Source organism: Carex rostrata, chromosome 10, assembly GCF_964058835.1.
Source record: "Carex rostrata chromosome 10, lpCarRost1.2, whole genome shotgun sequence".
Taxonomy (NCBI): domain Eukaryota; kingdom Viridiplantae; phylum Streptophyta; class Magnoliopsida; order Poales; family Cyperaceae; genus Carex; species Carex rostrata.
This window is the reverse complement of record NC_135927.1, coordinates 9,958,331-9,976,654: the sequence shown is the minus strand read 5'-3', so window position 1 is coordinate 9,976,654 and position 18,324 is coordinate 9,958,331. Positions and strand designations below refer to the sequence as shown.

General features: G+C 34.7%; 3 protein-coding genes across 5 annotated transcripts; 2 read left to right on the top strand and 1 right to left on the bottom strand.

The window, feature by feature from the left end:
* The first annotated feature begins 3,392 nt into the window (after positions 1–3,392).
* LOC144560970 (uncharacterized) lies at positions 3,393–5,725 on the top strand. The gene is made up of 4 exons (XM_078310193.1): positions 3,393–3,994; positions 4,755–4,852; positions 5,180–5,259; positions 5,373–5,725. Exons 1-3 carry the CDS (start codon positions 3,592–3,594, stop codon positions 5,240–5,242), a joined length of 564 nt encoding a protein of 187 aa, XP_078166319.1. The 5' UTR covers positions 3,393–3,591; the 3' UTR covers positions 5,243–5,259; positions 5,373–5,725.
* Positions 5,726–6,928: 1,203 nt separating this feature from the next.
* LOC144560918 (uncharacterized) lies at positions 6,929–9,119 on the top strand. Of its 3 annotated transcripts, none has more exons than XM_078310134.1 (3): positions 6,929–7,467; positions 8,135–8,357; positions 8,835–9,119. In XM_078310134.1, exons 1-2 carry the CDS (start codon positions 7,033–7,035, stop codon positions 8,351–8,353), a joined length of 654 nt encoding a protein of 217 aa, XP_078166260.1. In that variant the 5' UTR covers positions 6,929–7,032; the 3' UTR covers positions 8,354–8,357; positions 8,835–9,119. The 3 variants fall into 3 exon arrangements, with proteins under 3 accessions (XP_078166260.1, XP_078166261.1, XP_078166259.1); XM_078310135.1 differs by lacking the exon at positions 8,835–9,119 and adding an exon at positions 8,540–8,804; XM_078310133.1 differs by having other exon boundaries at positions 6,930–7,467; positions 8,816–9,119.
* A 1,634-nt stretch (positions 9,120–10,753) lies between these two features.
* Positions 10,754–12,117, bottom strand: LOC144560702 (uncharacterized). Its single transcript, XM_078309950.1, has one exon. It carries the CDS (start codon positions 11,934–11,936, stop codon positions 10,833–10,835), a length of 1,104 nt encoding a protein of 367 aa, XP_078166076.1. The 5' UTR covers positions 11,937–12,117; the 3' UTR covers positions 10,754–10,832.
* Positions 12,118–18,324: the final 6,207 nt, after the last annotated feature.

Genomic DNA, 18,324 nt, shown 5'->3' with positions numbered 1-18,324 from the left:
ATCGGATCGTGCCGATTTCACTAACCTCACCTTCCTCTCTGATCGAGCGAACATCGTGGCAGAGATGAACAACAAAAAACTTCTCATTTTTGCTAATTAGGCTGAAATTAGAAAAATTTTAGGAGGTTTTAACTTCCGTTGGTCTGGTAGAGAATAAAACGAGAAATAATAAATTAGAAACAATGATTCTGATTTCATTCAACAACTCATAATCTGAAATTTTGAGCAGATTTTGTTAATTCCTTCCTCTTGCTCATTTCATTTCGTACTCTTCATTCTTTCTGATATACAAAAAAAATAAATAAATAATATTTAACGGTTCAGATAACTGTTTAAATTGCCAACACTTTCTAGGAAATGATATCCTCTGCGGAGTTTTTCCGTGCGAAGCTTTTAATCTGGTACGTTCGTTTCGAATTGGACGGACTAAATTAAGAGTTCCGCAAATTTTGAGTTTTTTTAAAATTCGAACAAGATCTAATCTGATCCGTCCGATTCGAAACGAATAGATCACATTAAAAACTCTGCACAGCTCTGCAAGGAAAAACTCCGCACAGGATTAACTTTTCACTTTCTAGAGCAGTTGGATAAAGCATCCGTTCTCTCACAGAAGAACATGAATTTGAGTCGTGCGAGTATTTTGTGTGAGTGCCTAAGGGCTTTAATAGAAAAAAAAAAGTTTAATATGCATTATGAAATGGCATCGTCGGACCCAACCGTACACGCCGACATCCTACATTCCTACTTATCTTCGACTAAATATTAAAAAACAGATCGGGATGTGCGTTTTGGAAAGGAAAACATTTTTGAAGTTGCTCACATTGGACAATGGACCGTACCGAACTAATCCTTGTCTTTATTCCTTGTTTCACGTGCAATGCTGCTTAATTAAACTACTTCAGAGTCCCTCATCTACATATTATAATACTGAAATAATACATTTCATTTGAACACCCAATAAGATGACACAGAAGATCCCTTGCCGATCTGATCTTAGTGTTCAGGTTACCAAGGACGAAGTCGGTCAGTGTAGAACTGTAGACCGTAGTGCACAGAGCCTAGAAGCGAGTTATCTGATCTTCTGTGTCCGGTATAAACAATTTCACTGTATAACGACTCGTTTCCGTTTAAGATTTAGTCATATGACTTAATTTATTAACCTTCTAATTTTGACCGCTTGATTTTATACTAAATTAATTCGAATGTTTAAAAATTTCACATGTAGACGCATCACACGTAAGGTAGGCATGTTTCAACAGTTCAGATTCGTCATTTGAAATTGATTTGATGAATTTTAGAGTCAAGCTCACCAAACACTTTGGTGAGCTTAAGAGCACCCTAGTTCTACTCATATGACTATACGAGAACAATCGGGTTCAAAGTTCAAAGAACAACTCGATAAAACATAAAAGAAAGCAGAGCTGCAGAGGATCTACGGTATTTCTCCAGTTACAGTTTTTACTGATGTACTTTAATTTACCAAATTAACCTTACTATTCTGACTGTCAATTGTTCCGGGAAGCTAAATGTGCGCAATGGGGGTCACTGTGCAGTGACATTCCCGCTATAACTCAGATCTTGAGGGGTAATTATGGAATTTATTTGCTTTACGCTCAACTGGACGAATCTTTCGAAACGGCGAATCCGGAGTGACAAAGGTCCTTTGGACGGTGGATGATTGTATAGACCTGGTCTATTGTAGATCGAGTAAACAGTGTTTAGGTGCAACGGTGGGGTCCAAATTATGTAGGTGTCGAAGTGTGGTCCGTGTGCAAACAGAAGTCATGAAGACAAAGGTCCTTTGGATCGATGTATTTTAAAAATGAAAAAATTAGATGAAAGCAAAACTATCAAACACATGGTTCATACTTGTTTTTTTGGAACAGATGAGATTAGTCATGAGAATTGGAAATTAGATCACATTTAGTACAACGCTGGTATGCATTAATAGTAATAATATTAATATCATAATCTGAATTTTTTTAATATTACTTCAGTAGCAACACAAATATTTACAATGCATGTTGATTCTAGAGAAATTATAATATGATGGTAATTACTTACAATCCTCCTTTTAAAGTTATACTATGCATACACTATATAAATAATGAGGAGGGTTCCAATGCCTCATATTTTTGATATCTCATCATACCTCATATTTTATATCTTCATTTTGAAAGTCTAAATTATCGATCCGAACCGTTCAACATAACAGTTATACTAAAATATGCATTGAGATGAAATTTTATATTTTTAAATTTTTTTTACTATTTTTTAAGATAGCTACAAAATCATTATTTTTGAACCGTTAAAAAAAAAGGGATTTTCTACCCATCTTAACAAAAGTAGAAAATTTCAAAAAAATATAAAATTTCATCCCTAACTATATTTTAGTATATACATCATGTTGAATCATAGTGACAAATGAATTATTCGAGTTCGGTTCGACGAGATCAAAAATTCGTGATTCGAAAATAATTCGGGTATAATTCGGGAATGATTCGGAATTATTCGGATCAGAAATCTCAGTCCTACAAGGGAGCAAAAAAAAAAAACCAAAAAAAATTTGTTCTTGGAAAAATTCGGGAAAAGTTCGTAAAATTCGGGAATTATTCAGGTTTAATTCGGTCAACCGAATAATTCGACGTTCTGTTCGGCATCACCCCAAAAAAGAATTAAACGGGTATAATTCGGGTATCTTGTCACTATGTGTTGAATGGTTCGGATCAACAATTTAAACTTTGAATACAAAGAAATAAAATATGAGGTATAATGAGGTATGAAAGACATGAGGCATTGGAACCCTCCTCATAAATAATATATTAAATATAGTATTAGATCGATAGGAATATGTGACCGGCAAATTTTCAAAGTAAATTTACAACTTTATGTAATAATAATAATAATAATAATAATAATAATAATAATAATAATAATAATAATAATAATAATAATAATAATTGTTGTTGTTGTTGTTGTTGTTATTGTTATTTTTAATTTTTAATTTTTTATGCAAAGGTAAGAATTTGCTTTTACATCATTGTCTTATCTTATTAAGTTATATGTATGTCTAGAAAACACTCAACTTTCTAATTTTGTTTGTGCGCAAATTTTTTATGCTTATGATGATAAACTGCATGAAAAAATTATCTTAATACACAAAGAAGAAGTCATCTATTTAATTTATATGATTCAAGATATATGTACCAAATGATAACAAAATTATCATATATTAATAAACAAATTTTTTTAATTTTTAATTTTGAACCTCATCCCTAATTTTCCCACTACTGAAGTGTAAAACCCTTATCACATAATAGTCTACAACCTTAACCGTAGACCAAATCTATCCATGCACCTAAGAATATGTACCCCCATCTGTCTTTCTCTCCGTTCCTTTTTCCAACTTTCAAACAGGAAAATACCAAAGGGCTGTTTTTTTCACACTCCCCGCTGCTCCGCTCCTTCTCAATGGTTTGTGTCCTTTCCTGTCCCCATTCCCTCTCCAAGCGCCAAAACTAAACCCTAGAAACCCCTCCGTTGAACTCTCTCTCTCCACCTCCTCTCACGTGACCTTTCCTTCTTTCCCTCATGGCCTCACGTGAGGCCACGCCTCCTCCCTTCATCGGCAAGGCCGGTAACCTTACCGTTTTCATCACACCCAGTCCGAAACGGAACCCGAACCTCAGCCCGAATCCGACGTTGTCTCCAAGCCCGACTCCGAAATCTAGTCTAAGTCCAAGCGCGAGTCCGAAAGTAAATCTGACACCAAGTCCGAGTCCGTGTCCGAGTCCGAAATTGAGTCCGAGTCCGAGAGAGAGTCCAGTGAGCAAACCGGAAAAGACAAATTTGTCCTCGCCGGTGAAGGAGAAGGTTTTTGTAGCTCCACCGCCAGTTCAAGTGCCGCCTAAACAGTACGAGAAGGGCAAAGATGTAAATTCGCACGGATCGGCATTTGGATTCTTCTGGGATGCTGTCGCCAGAGTACAAGAAGGTAGGAGCGAGTATTAATTATAATTTGGTCCTTTCTGTTTCTGGTAAATTGTGCGAAGTCCTGTAGATTATCTTTTTTATCCTTGATTTTTACTGCATTTGGCATTACCAATAGAAACATTAAAAGGGTCCTTAAATCCCTTTTTTACTCAGTGGCCTGACTCCTGAATTCGGTGATTTGGGCATTGTTTTTCAAAGTAATCCTTTTGTAATTTCTGCAACGAAATGGAAAAAAAGTTGCTCAGCATCATTTATTTTGAAAAAGGGGGAAAAAAAGATAACTTCTTTATTTTATCAAGTAGAAACATGGGTGGATTCTTTTATTTTCATTTTCTCTATGTGAATAATTTATCCTGACAAGTGACAAGTATGATTTTTGTGTCAATTAGGTAATAGAAATAGAAGGGCAAAATGGTAATTAGGTAAATTTGTCTGTTATATGGATAATAACTGATGAATTATACTATTAGTGGAACATGACATTATTTGTGAATGTAGGTTTTCATCTAGAATTGGAAAAAGATTAGCACCAATTATCCTTGATTTGATATAAGACCAAACTTGGCTAATTGTGCATTTCTTGTTATATCGAGACATTGCTACTGGTTAAATTTAAACTATCTTTACTACTTCACTCTTGTTGGAAACTTGGTAGGTGCATGAATTGCATTGATATGTCACTTTCTTTTCCTTGTTGCTCACTGAATATATACTTGCAAAGTTCATGTTTATAAATTAAATTATAATAATATTTTTTGTAGCCCACTCAAGTTTGGACGAGTACTTGGCGAATTGGTTCGGGCTGGACCAATCAAAGTATCAATGGGCCCTTAATGATTACTATGAGACCAACTCTAAGGTTCTTTCCTTGCCTAGCTTTTATGATTATCTTCTTTTTGGGTGCTCACTTTTTAAGTGCTTCTTTCCCTTCTGGTGTTTTGTTTGTTTAGATTTCATGCTTTCAATAATTATTGGTTCATCTGACAAATAATAAAACATAAAAGAACCTGAAACTAATTTTTAGTGGGATTCAACACAGTAGACCTGCCTGAATTGAATTAGAAAAGCTTATGCTGCTCTAGCATGAGGCGGTAATGAAGCTATATTTGTTAAATACAAATCAGAACTTGGCTTGTGCAATTTATTTTACATTTTTAAAATTTTGTTAAATTTTTTATAATTGTAGGAGATGGAAACAATAAAAGGAAGTAAGACAAAGGATGTCATTAGTAAAGGTCAAGCTGTCTAATTTTCAGAGTTGCAACAGTAAGTGATTTTTGTGTAATCCCATTTTGGTATTATACTAGTCAGGTGCTGAATTCATACTATCTATTACTGATGAGAATGCTTTGTTTTATTTTATTTAATTTTTATATCAGGTTGCTCAATTTTCATGCAGCTCCAGCTGCTGGATAAAACAACAGTTCCTCTTCGTCAAGGGAAAATCCAAATTAAAAGGACTAAGAGGGGTTTTGAGAAATTTTATTTACAATGTTAAAATAGTGCAAAGTTTCTAGAGCTTGTTTTGTTGCTAGCATGTAATGTAACTGGAGTTACATTAACTCTGTATAAGTAGCATTTACATGGCGTTCAGCATTTGTCATTTAAGGGTTTTGGTAATATATTCTCTGATCTGATGTATATTGATATTAGATCATGTAGAACTTGTGCCATTCTGTTATCTGGTAATAGTGATGAATTTGTGATATAAACAATTTTAAGTGAGCTCAAAGGTATTGAGCCTTTTTAAGTTGACAGATTTGGCATGTTTGATTCAAATCAAACTTTTCAATGAAAATTTAAAAATTAGCGTATACATGCAATGGCTCTTTTAAATAAATAAAATCAATGAAATTTGTGTAGGATGTATGCAATGATTTCTCTCAATGATTTGTGTTTGTGATTTGGGTATATAGATGTTAGATCAATGATTTCTATTAGGAATTAATTGAATGTAGCAAACAACTTGATAGTTGCCCACTTGGCCTAGTGTTACTTTTTGTGCATGTTCGCTTTCCAAATCTTTTGTCTTTCTTTTTTGTTTGTCTGCAAATTTCATGGTTAACAAATGGAATCCAATGAATCATGCGTACTTATCTTCTCCTGCGCTGTAAATTTTCGTCGATCCAGATCCTATTTTGGGATCCGGATTTGCTAAGGTAAATAAAATTTTGAGTTAGAATTGAATCGTTCCATCATAATTTGGATTAATTTTGGATTAATTTGAAAATTCCCAAGATCATATTAGTATTTGTGTCAAAACTGATCGGACGGTGCGGATTCAGACTCAAAATTTGAGTTACCTTAAAAGGAACAAATTCATATATCATTGAAGATAAATAGTAGAAGGTTGTTTTGTATTTTGTCTCTGGCATAATTTAGAACAATATTATGTCTCTGGGAAAATTAAGTAACAATTCACATCTAATAAATTATTCTATACATAAAATTCAATTTGACAGCTAATATCTAGTAAACACATCAAGCTGAGGAGCTGATCAAAATATAAAAGAAATTTCCAAGATGTATTAACTTTTGCCGTGGATTTTTCCAGCTGTTTCCCACTGGACCAGCCCGGTGTAAATTATATAAAGTTATAAACCACTGATTTTCCCAGAAGGCTGGGCCAGGGAGAAACCGCTGGGAAAATTTATGAATTGGTCCATAGTCCATACAGATCTGTATATATATTTTTTTTTCTATGTTATGTAGAAAAAATGGGTAAAGATTTTAATAGATATGTTTTAACTTCATGCAGCACACTAACTATTGAATCAAAACCACGCTGCAAATGGTTCATGCGCTGCACGAAGCCAAATATGCTTTGTTCAATATTTACCCGAAAAGTTCGGGTAAGCAATTCATTTCACCGGATACCTGAACTCTGCTTTCGTAGCCCTGTTTTCGCGATATTTTTAATCTTTTCAGGGTCACGCAGGTAATTGAAAGAACAAAAATTTGGCAAAGTTCGTGCTAAACCCTACTCTGAACTCTCCTTTGTTCTCTCTTCGCCTTAGCTCAGTTGAAGTAAGAGAAACCATGTCCAGTAGACGACGCGATCGAGACCGAGATGACCGTGACCGAAACCGTGACAAAGAACGAGACTTAGACCGAGACAGAGATCGAGACCGGCGCCGCTCCTCTACTCCTGACCGCCACCGCGAGCGCGACCGAGATAGAAACCGAGATCTTGACCGAGACCGAAACCGAGACCGAGACAGAGAGAAGGACAGAGAGAAGGATAGGGATAGGGGTAGGGACAGGGATAGGGATAGAGATAGAGATAAAGAAAGGGAGAGGGAGAAGGAAAGGGAGAGGAAGAGGTCTGCGTCGAGGTCACAAGAGAGGGACTGGGATAGGGATCGGAACAAGAGGAGCCGGCGTGAGGAAAGCACTGACCATGAAAAGAAGAAGAAAACCAGTGGTGAAGCAGCGCCTTCGGTCAGTGAAGGAGGAGATAATAAGGCCTCTGAGGTTTGAATTTTTTCTGACACAATATGATTGTTTAATTGTATAATGTATTAGTTATATAGATAGTATATTGTTAAGGAATTAGGAGAGATGGCTAAAATCCTACTAAGTAGTAGTATTGGGATAATTCCCAAATGCTAGAAATGCCGGAATAACTCTGACTAAGGGATAAAAATGGGAGGGATAAGGTACAATAGACAATTCTTATTTGGTTGATGGGAGAAATATTTTGCCAAGTTCACTGGCGTTCTTCAATTGAGAGTAACCTTATTTTCTTTCGAACCTTATTTTACCAGTTCCACGGCCTGGCAGGTATAATTGTCAATGATTGTTTGTACCAGTATGGTATGGTACCAGTATTGAGCTAATATGGGATGAAAAATGGACGGAAATATATGTTTTAAAAGTCCAAATTGTACCAAAACCACAAGGCAGCACACTAGACAACCTAATCCGAACAAGATGTAAACTTTTTTTGACCAGACTGATTGCTACATGCTGGTACCCCCAAATTAGCTGTTTTTCTTTGATGGAGTGATTGTATTCTACCTATAGTAGCACTCAATAGTAATTAAATCTTACTAATACCATCCTGATTACTATGCATCACTTTCATATTTCCTTTGAATTATTCTAAAATTCTAAGCAACTGACCTTTGTGAAATGTCAGGCGGGGCGAACTGGAGATGAAATAGATGGCATGACTGCAGAGGAAATGGAGATGATGAAGATGATGGGAATACCTATAGGGTTTGACTCCACAAAAGGGAAGCATGTACCAGATGCTGATATCAGCGGGGTTCGCGCTGTGACCAAGCGCCAGCCAAGGCAATACATGAACCGACGGGGTGGATTTAACCGTCCATTGCCAAGTGAGGTCAACCGATGAGAAGGTATGGTTAGATTTGTACTTCGTTGTTATTGTTTATTCTCCATGTAAAGCCAGTTGCAGGTTGATAAGGCAGAGGTTTCATCATTGTTTTTTCTTTCTTAATATAACAAGTGGTAGTGACCTGGTCCTGATGCCACAACTAACATTGTCTTTGGATTGACTGTTGCTGACTGTTCAATACAGGTAAAGAGGTTTTTTATTTGTCATTAAATGAGGCTGTCCATTTCTGGCATGTTCCTATTACTGATACTGGCACATAGAGTAAGTCCCAACATTACAAGTTAGCTATAAAAAATGTTTTTATATATCTGTCTAACCTACTAATCTGTACTTCTTTTTCTTTCCATTAATTAGCAAAAACATTTTTGTTTATTCTATCAAATATTTTTTCGAGTGAAGTGAACTGAAATCTCTATTTTCTTTCTCTTGATATTTTTATCATATTTTTTTTTTTGGCAGGGCCTGTTCACAATTTCAGCTCTTGTTAAGGATGTTTCATTCACTCTGAGATTCTCTGGCAAGAGGAACTACCAACTGCCTCTTTAACTTTTTTTTCAGAGAGCTGCTCCTTTTGGACTTAACTTTGCTGCATCGGTTTTTGCTCTAATTGGAGTTGTTCCTGGAGAAATAGGTCTTTTTATGATTTTTGGATATTAGTGCATTAAATTATTAACATTCGTTCGGTGGGCACTTATTATCTATGATCAGATTAAGTGTACATGTACTATGCATTAGTCAGGCAATCTATGATCTCTTTAACTTTTTTCACTTTTCTCTTTGCAAGTATATTTTAATGGTTCTTTATTGTATTAACATACTAGTACATATGAATCTAAGGAGAATATACAAATGATCAAGCAATAACAAAGACAGTGTTAAGAATTAATTTAGTACATTATTATACAGATTTATGTTTTATGTGAACATAATAGTACATAATGATCCAAATTAATGTACCCAATCTTTACAACCCTTCTGTAACTATTGAAAATTTTATTGGTACCAGTTCTATAATTGCATCATCAATCGGATCTGAAAAACGGCACCAAGTCCCACCTCTTAACCGTGCGGCACAGGATTGCCCTTACTGGGTTTAAAAAACAACCCTCTACTGGCATGAGAGACGAACCTGACCTGTGTCTACTCAAACAGAGCTCCTCTCTTATCTTTTGTTTCTTCTGTTCACGAGTCAGCTGTGCGCTTTGCATGGCAGGGGAGGGGCTTGGTGGTGGGACCCACTCAACATTATCAGGGCTCTTGGGCTTACCGGGTTCTGACTCCCACTGGAACGGAACCCGGCCCTGATCTCGGTAGTACCCCCTCGAGGATCCGTTGATGAGCTCCTCACTAGTGGAAGGAATGTCTCTCTTTTTTGTTTCCTTCATGATTTCTTTATTTGATTTTAGTTTATGATTTGTTTCTTCAGTGCTTTTGGTTTGGTGGTGGCTTTTATACATGAAGAGGAGTGTGTATGAGGTTATGAAATTATGGGTCAAAGGTGATAACGGGTATGTTTGTTCGGAAACTCATTAATGGATCCACCTGGAGATTTATATCTTACATCGTACAAAACCATGCAAAAAGTACATGTATAAGTGCATACGAAAGGAACCAAAAAAATAAAAGAAAAAGGGAAAGATGACTACTTTACTAATATAAACTAAATTATATTCTTGTAAATAAATAAAAAGAGACTAAGCAAAACTAGCACAAATTCAATCCTGTGAGATAGTTCAAGTTTTATGATTTGCATGTTATGGGAACATTTGAGCTAAACCTTTTGTTTATTTTTTTGTAATAACCTATAGTTTTTCTATTGTGCCTTGATCAAGGTGCTTAAGTTACATATCCAGACAAACATTTCACTACCTTGTCATTTCTGAAGTTATAGAATATTAATCTGGCTTTGGCTGAAAGGTTACGCTATAGATCTACTAGGGATTTGTATATAGAGGTGTGGGTCGGCCATTTTTTCATGGCTGTTACAATTGCTTAAAGCATTGAATCTGACCTCTCTTTCATCACTTGTTTATCAAGTAAAATGCGGTGGATTTAACTTAGTTAAGTCAAATCCTATTCTATTTATTTAAATTATTGTAATTGATGTGTGATTAAAGGGTGAGAATGAAATTTGATATTTGAAGGATTTTGTTAAGATTTTTTTAAAGTAAATGCTGTTAGACCATGCATATTATGGTGATCAAAACTAAATTCATTTATTAATGCAGTACTAACGGAAAACTATAAATTTGATTTGTTAGACTAATTCATTTTCATATCCTTTATAACAATTTATCAGTGAATAAATTTTATTGTTGTAACATTTCCATACTACAAACTACATCAACCAAAAAATCTCTCTGCATTTCTTTTCCTTGGACAAGTTTCCCAGTCAACACCTTTCCTTTAGAAACAGTAGTCAGATCACTCGGATAAATAATTCATGAACATACAATTCAATTTATCAATCAATATATTACAAAGCACCAATGAGCACAAGACCCATGGCTACCAACCCGAAGATGGAGTGGGCCGCAACCTTACCAGCTGCTGAGGTCTTATCTGAATCAGGGACACCAGCAGTGGGCCCATCTGCAGGAGCGTCAGATACATCTGCTGACACAGGTGATGAAGCATCAGTTGCCGGGCCTTCTGCTGTTGTTGGAGCCTCAGTGGCACTGCCAGAAGGAGCTTCTGTTGGGCTTGTTTGGTCTCCGCTGGTAGGTGGGGCTGCCTCGTCAGAAGATGGGCTTGCTGCCTGAGTTGGTGGGGTTGCCTTAGAATCTGTCGGTGGGCTTGCATCATTATTGGCTGGTGCATCTGCAGAATCTTTCGGTGCGGGTGCAGCCGTAGAACCTGAAGGTGTCGGTGCTGACTTAGGTGATGGGGTAGTGGCATTGCCACTAGACGGGGCAGTAGCATTGCCCGAAGATGGAGTTGTAGATCCAGTAGGTGGTTTGGCGGCATTTGCTGGTGCCGGGCTGGTAGCATTAGATGGAGGAGTCGGGCTAGTAGCATTGGATTTTGCCGACGGAGTAGGTGGAGGTGCCTTACCGGCTCCATCGAGACCAGGCGGGATAATCGCCTTAGAAACTTGAAGGACTGAAATGTTGTATGGACGGGCCGCAACAACACCAATCAAGTTGGAATCCAACGGTGCGCCTGGAACAGCGGAGCCGAAGACTTGTTTCTCGTTCGGTAGCTCGGTGTAGTTCAGGAAGCCCATTTGGCCCGTTGCTTGGCCGGATGACTGGAAGAGGGTTGTGAGGAGAACGGTCTTTTGCTTGAGAGCGTCAAGCTTGACGGGGTCATAGTAGTCGAGGATGACATGGAGAGAAAGAACTTCTTTTTGGAGCTTTGAAGGGAGGGATGTGATGGCACCGACGGCTCCATTGTTCAATGCCAGGACGGTGATTGTTTGCCGGCTGTTGATCTCATCGACCAACTTGGTGTCGGTTAGTAGCTTGGCAAATGTGCTATAATCGTTGGAATCGGACTTGAGGATTTGAAGAATGTCGAGGGCACCGGCCGAGATGATTAGGAGAGAACAAAAGAGAGGGATCATTGATGTTGGCCCCATTGTGATATGAAGATGAAACAATGGGGGAGATTCCTGAGGTGTTATGGAGGGAATGCAGAGGATTAATATATGTTTGTAGATTTCTATATTTAGGTTCAATTTATGGATAATATGCCTTGTTGTTGTTGCTGTAGCTGCAAAGCCGTTTGAAACCAAGTCAACCAGTTGATTTCTTGTTTCATTCTACATCTATTATTATCAGGTAAGATTTTGATTTGTGTTTTTGTTTTATCAGGATAGCTATTTTTGGGAAAATGCTCCAACCAGGTAAATGCTGTTTAGCACATATGCATTAGGAATTACTTCTCTATGGCTGTCAATAGATCAATTTTTTTTTATGAAATCAGAGTATAATTCAAAAGTAAATTCATTAAGATGTTGCAAGATTCATATATGAATTCATATTTAACAATACTTTTTAGGATTCAAATATGGATTCATATATATTATTGTAAAGGATTTTCAAATAGATTTGGATCATATATAATGTTTTAGTTAACTCGTTTAAAATAATAAAAAATATTCATTACATGAGTATCTAATTATTTTATATTATATATGTACTTAAAATTTTTTTCTTTCAAAAGATTATACTTAGAAACAATGAGTTTAATAAAACTAACTTATATGACTAATTATGATTTAATTTCTTCAAACATATGCTTTGTAACAACTGAAATTATATTTAAAAATATGATAATATCCTTACTTGATGGATCCTTGAGGATTTTAGATTCGGATCATGCAAATTGAAATGCAAATCTAGATAATTTTTCAATATTTATATACAGATCCAATGAACTATCAGATATATATATTTTTTAATTCATATCCAGATTCCTTCATGCGGATACAGATTGAAGAATTGGATTTGGATAAATATTTCATTGACAGTTCTACTTCTCTCTCTTAGGCAGTGGTTGGGGATTGTTTGTTATGAAAATATAGCCCATAGGCCTAATTGGGCTATGCAGGAAATCTTAGCCCTCTATAATAATATAACAAAATTCGGCAAAGGCTAAGCCCAACTTTTTGGGTCTATGACCAAACTATTCAGATCTCAAATGCCACTTTTTATTGTCTTTTGTTATAGGAATATAACTCCTTATTGCTATGATGATATCTACCTCAGAAAATCCCACACTTTTCCGAAATAATATTCAATAATCATTATTTTGGAATATATGGGAATGTTTTTTTGAGTGAAGATGAAATCACCAAAATATTTAATATTTACGAACTTTTTTTTATCTAACTAAATTTAAAATATTTAATCTCTGATACAAAGGAAACAAATATCAGGAACGAGAAAATTCTCTTTACGGAACAAATGGCAGTAAAAATTAGTTTTTAATTTAGTGGTAAAAAATAATGAGGTAAAAATCCAAACAAAAGTTCATTTATGGATATTTAAATTTTGAGGATTAGACTGGATAAAGATGTTGGCAAAACTGATTTGCCTTCATATAGCTAGCACACAAATAATTAAGTCAAAACAAAAAAAAATGATTAATACATTGTATAAAATCAAAATAACCAACACTTCAATCTCTTTATCCAAGTAGAACTCCAATTTTCTCTAAAAATAAAAAAGAAGTTATTGTAAGGGTCAGGGCGGACGCAGGATTTTTGTCAGGACGGGACAATAATCGGATGCAAATAGCTTATCGGGTTCAAACCCAATAGCTTATTAGGTACAATTCAACATAACAAAAAAATATACCAATCAATATAATAAAAATCCTAAATTACTTGAAAAAAAATCAACAATTCAACATTTATAGGAAATTTGAAATCAACATTTTGGTTCAACTTGACAGCCTCTGCTTTTGAATTAAAAAAAAAAAAAAAAATAAAAACATTTTGATTCAACTAATTTTCGCTATTTGGGATCAGCGCCTATTTGAGCTCCGCTAATTTGTTTCGCTCAGAGTTTATATGGGCTCCGTTCTGTCTATTAGAATTCCAAAATGGGCTACAGGGGCAATTTGAATTCCAGAGAGGGGCAGAGGTCCGAAAAGCAGATTTTTAGCACTATTTTTGAAAATCCAGCGGGGGCAGCTGACCCCCCCCTGTGCTACAGTAGATCCGCCCCTGGTAAGGGTACACTATGCTGTCTAAGTTCCTAGCACCTTCTAACCAGTTGCTTTTTCCCCTTTCCACCTTCTTCCACACTATGCTGTCTAAGTTCCTAGCACCTTCTAACCGAGCAGGGTACGTATCCAAATCAATATCAACTTGGTCATGCATTCCAATGTTGTTTTGTGTTATTTTCGTTGTCACTAAAATATTATTTTGGATCTGATGACTATCCATAAACTATCATCATGGATATTTTATATATATCTTGAATGCATATTTGGATATTTTATGATGCAGACAAGGCTAACACACACTTGTTTCACAGTTGTTATATATTTTTTTATCAAATCAAAACACATTTTGATCACAACTTGTCTCAATATTCCAGATACTGTATATGATTTTTCAAAATATGAAATTTTGTTATTTCACAACGAATACTCAGTCATTCATTAATTGTCAGGACCGTAATAAAATGTATACTTAATTATTGTATACCGTCCAAATAATTATTGTACAATGTACACTTTATAATAACACTAAGTATAAAATACATGCTTTTTAAAAAAAGAGAGTACAAAATACACATATTCATTGTCTATTTAAAAAAAATAATAATAATTTGAGGATGAAAAGTTGAAAACTAACAACGAAGTATAAAATTCCTATTAATTTGCACTACAGTATGTTATTTTCAATCCTTGGAAAGTGGCAACAAAGGGCCCTTTCAATGGACCCATGCTGAAAAGGGTTGTCATGCTATTACTGGACCAGAGGGCAACACTGATATCAACAAATTAATAACTGACACATCACACGAAGGAGACAGGGCAGTAGTGTCATTTTCACTGGTAAGCTATTGAAAGAACAGTAAGCGCAGGGAAAGAGAGATTCATTTTGCATTGTTGATATACCCAATTAGGAAAGTATGATTTTCGTCCATCCGATCCAAAACAAACTGACTGGATTTCAGCAAGGACTTGAAAAGGAGTCGCCAATATCCTCTGAGGTAACAAAGAATATGTTTGTTTAGATCAGACCGTCCGATTAGAATTAGGACTAATCCAATGCGAGACGGAATGTACGAGTCTCTTTAATATTAGTGCTAATTCTGATTGGATGGTCTCGATATAAACAACAATGTTTTGTTACCTCAGATGATATGAATTCCTCGAATAGTGGTGATTGATATTTCTAGGTATCAGTGTAACGGACAACATTACAGTGAGATACATAGTTTATCCAGTAGGAGGGGCTGACCTACAGTTAGGGGTCTCAACGGCTTATAAGGGACTCGTTATAAATTATCTTATTCGTATTTTATTCTTATTCATTATGTGAGATAACAAAATAGTAGCGAGTAAATAATGGATAATAATAATAATAATAATAATAATAATAATAATAATAATAATAATAATAATAATAATAATAATAATAATTTTTTTTTTTTTGGTTGAAAGCCCGTAGACAATTTTATTGATACAAAGAGTTACAAATTAGCTATTACATAAGATGAGACAATGAGTGTCTTTGATAGTATGTAGCTATAAATAGACTAAAAACGCACAGGGAATACGTGCATCTTGTGGACACAAATTTGGTCATCTTTGCTTGACTGTAATGATATAAGCCTAGTGATTGTTTCATTTGTTCGCATAGATTGTCTTGTTCTTGCTGACAGACTACATTGTAGAGGTACTGAATCAAATCAGATTGGAAACTGAATCAACCGTACCATGATAGTCACCACTCAGAAGTTCCAATGAAGGCACTGAATCAAACTGGATCAGGAACTGAATCAACCAGACCAGGATAGTCACCACTCAGAGGTTCCAATTAAGAGCCGCCAGTGTAGAGAGAAAGAGAACAAAGAGGAGGGGAGGCAGAAGGAGGAAGAGCAGCAGCAACAACAACCATATATAATAATTATTTATTAAATAAAACATTAAAACATATACATTCATTTCACACATGTATAGTACTTTATTAAATTTTTTTTTATGATCATACTAAGCACAAGTAAACTAATTAAATTACTCCTTTCAATACTTATAAATATATATAATATATATAATTTTTTCGTACAATTACTTGATCGGATAACATGTGTATGAAATAGGGTTTATCCGTACCCTTGCCTGTTTAGATAATGAAAAAAAAATCTTTACCTGTACTAATACCTAATTAATAAGTTTACGAAAAAAATCTTACACATACCCGTTTTATCAGATACAATATGGATCGGGCAAACAGGTAAAAGGATGCCATTGACACCCCTACTTATAGTCCAATTTATTTATTTATATATTGATCAGTTTCCTTGTAAAATTTCAGTGTATTTGTAGTCTAGTATTTAAAATTATATTTTGTAATATATAGTAGCAACTTGAATTCAAATTTTAGCTATATATATTACATATTGCATTTTACGTATCTCAATCTAAATCTTCTAGTTCGACTACGGCTGTAAATGAATTGAACCGAATTGAACTTATCTTGAGTTTGGTTTAAATTAATTTCTAATCGAATTTTTTACTACTTCAATTTCAAATTTTTTACGAACTTTTTTACGACAAGGAACTAGTCGCCGAAAGCGAGAGGTGAAAGTCATCTAGGGTTTTAGAATTGAGAGTGAAGGTTATGACTTACGAGTTATAATTTATGGCTGGGCAGCCTTATGGTTTAACTTAAGTCATCAACGGAAATCAACGGTTCACGTTACTTTGAATTTCAAACTAGAATAGTTCGCGAACCTATTTCGAACGAATTAGGTCCAGTTTGAATTTGATTTGAATTAATTTCAAACTATTTCAAATCGAATTTTTTACAAACTTTTTCATATCAAACTGGAATCAAATCATGAACTACGAATTTTTTGTGCAGCACTAAGTTGGACTGCGCAGCAGGTCGCTGATTCACGTACGTGTAGTATATTTCCAACAATTTATTTAAGTGAATAAAAATTTAAGTTGCATATAAATGTGGTAAACAAACTCCGGATTATGCTTTTGTCCGAGATATTTCTTTTTAATTAAAAATTGTATGAGATATTTCTTTTTAATTACAAATTGAAAGTGGAGTTAATTATCAGTTTGTTATTAGAAAACTAGTGGATGCATGATAGAGAAGACAAATAAAGACACTTCAACTTATTATAAATGTAATTTCAAGATCATTTTTATATATAATTAATTTGGATGCATGATAGAGAAGACAAATAAAGACACTTCAACTTATTATAAATGTAATTTCAAAATTATTTTTGTATATAATTAATTTCATATAAAGAATTCGAACTGTTAAAATCAATCTACTTCACAAATAATGCGTTTAAATATCAAACTTATAAGTTTTAAAATTAATTTAGTATAAACTTAAGCTGTTAAAAACAATGAAAAATGAACGTACTAAACTTAATTTATAAGTTTTTTATCACTTGACTTTATACTAAATTTATTTAAAAATGTATAAATTTAAAATGCAATTGCGTCACTTGTGAAGTAAATCGTTTTCAATAGTTTGAATTTATTATTTAAAATTATTTCAATAGATTTTAAAATTAATTACCAATTCTTTAATAAGCTAGCTTAATTAGGAACACTCTAGTTCTATTCTACACACACACTCTAGTTCTACTCTTATATATACACACACACATCAAACTTTGAAGTTACCAACTAATAGGACGAGATTCTTAATTTCATACAACTTGTTATTTATGATTAGACTAACCATGACAAATTATACCAATTGTGACTTTTGAAAAGTATAGCTTGGCTTCATTGAGCGTGTCAGCATATATATAATATTTTCTTTGCAGTTATTTTATAACGAAAATGCTCTAATTATATCACCTTTGATCATGAGTTTGCCCATTTCCATATAGATCGACTGGGACAATAAATCAATAATGTCAACTACTATATATATTTGGAGAAAAGGTAACGTCCTTCGGGCTACAGTCTTTCGAAAATTTCCGCGTATAAGAACCTTACCTTTTTAGCTTAGTTCCGACACGATTTCAGAATACTTTTTCGGCCGCGCGCTTTCAACTGTCATAACCGACAACGACGTACTTTCAACTGCTATAATTTCAAGTACAATATGTATGCTCACAGAATAATATTTGTATGTTCACAGGATAATATTTGTATGTTCACAGGATAATATGTGTATGTTCACAGAAGGTGGTCTCCAGTTTAACTGTCGATTGTACTTCAATTGTACTTTGTTCATTGACCACGCATTTTCATCTGGGACCACGCGGTTTCATCTGCAGAACATCCATTGAACTTGTTTATAG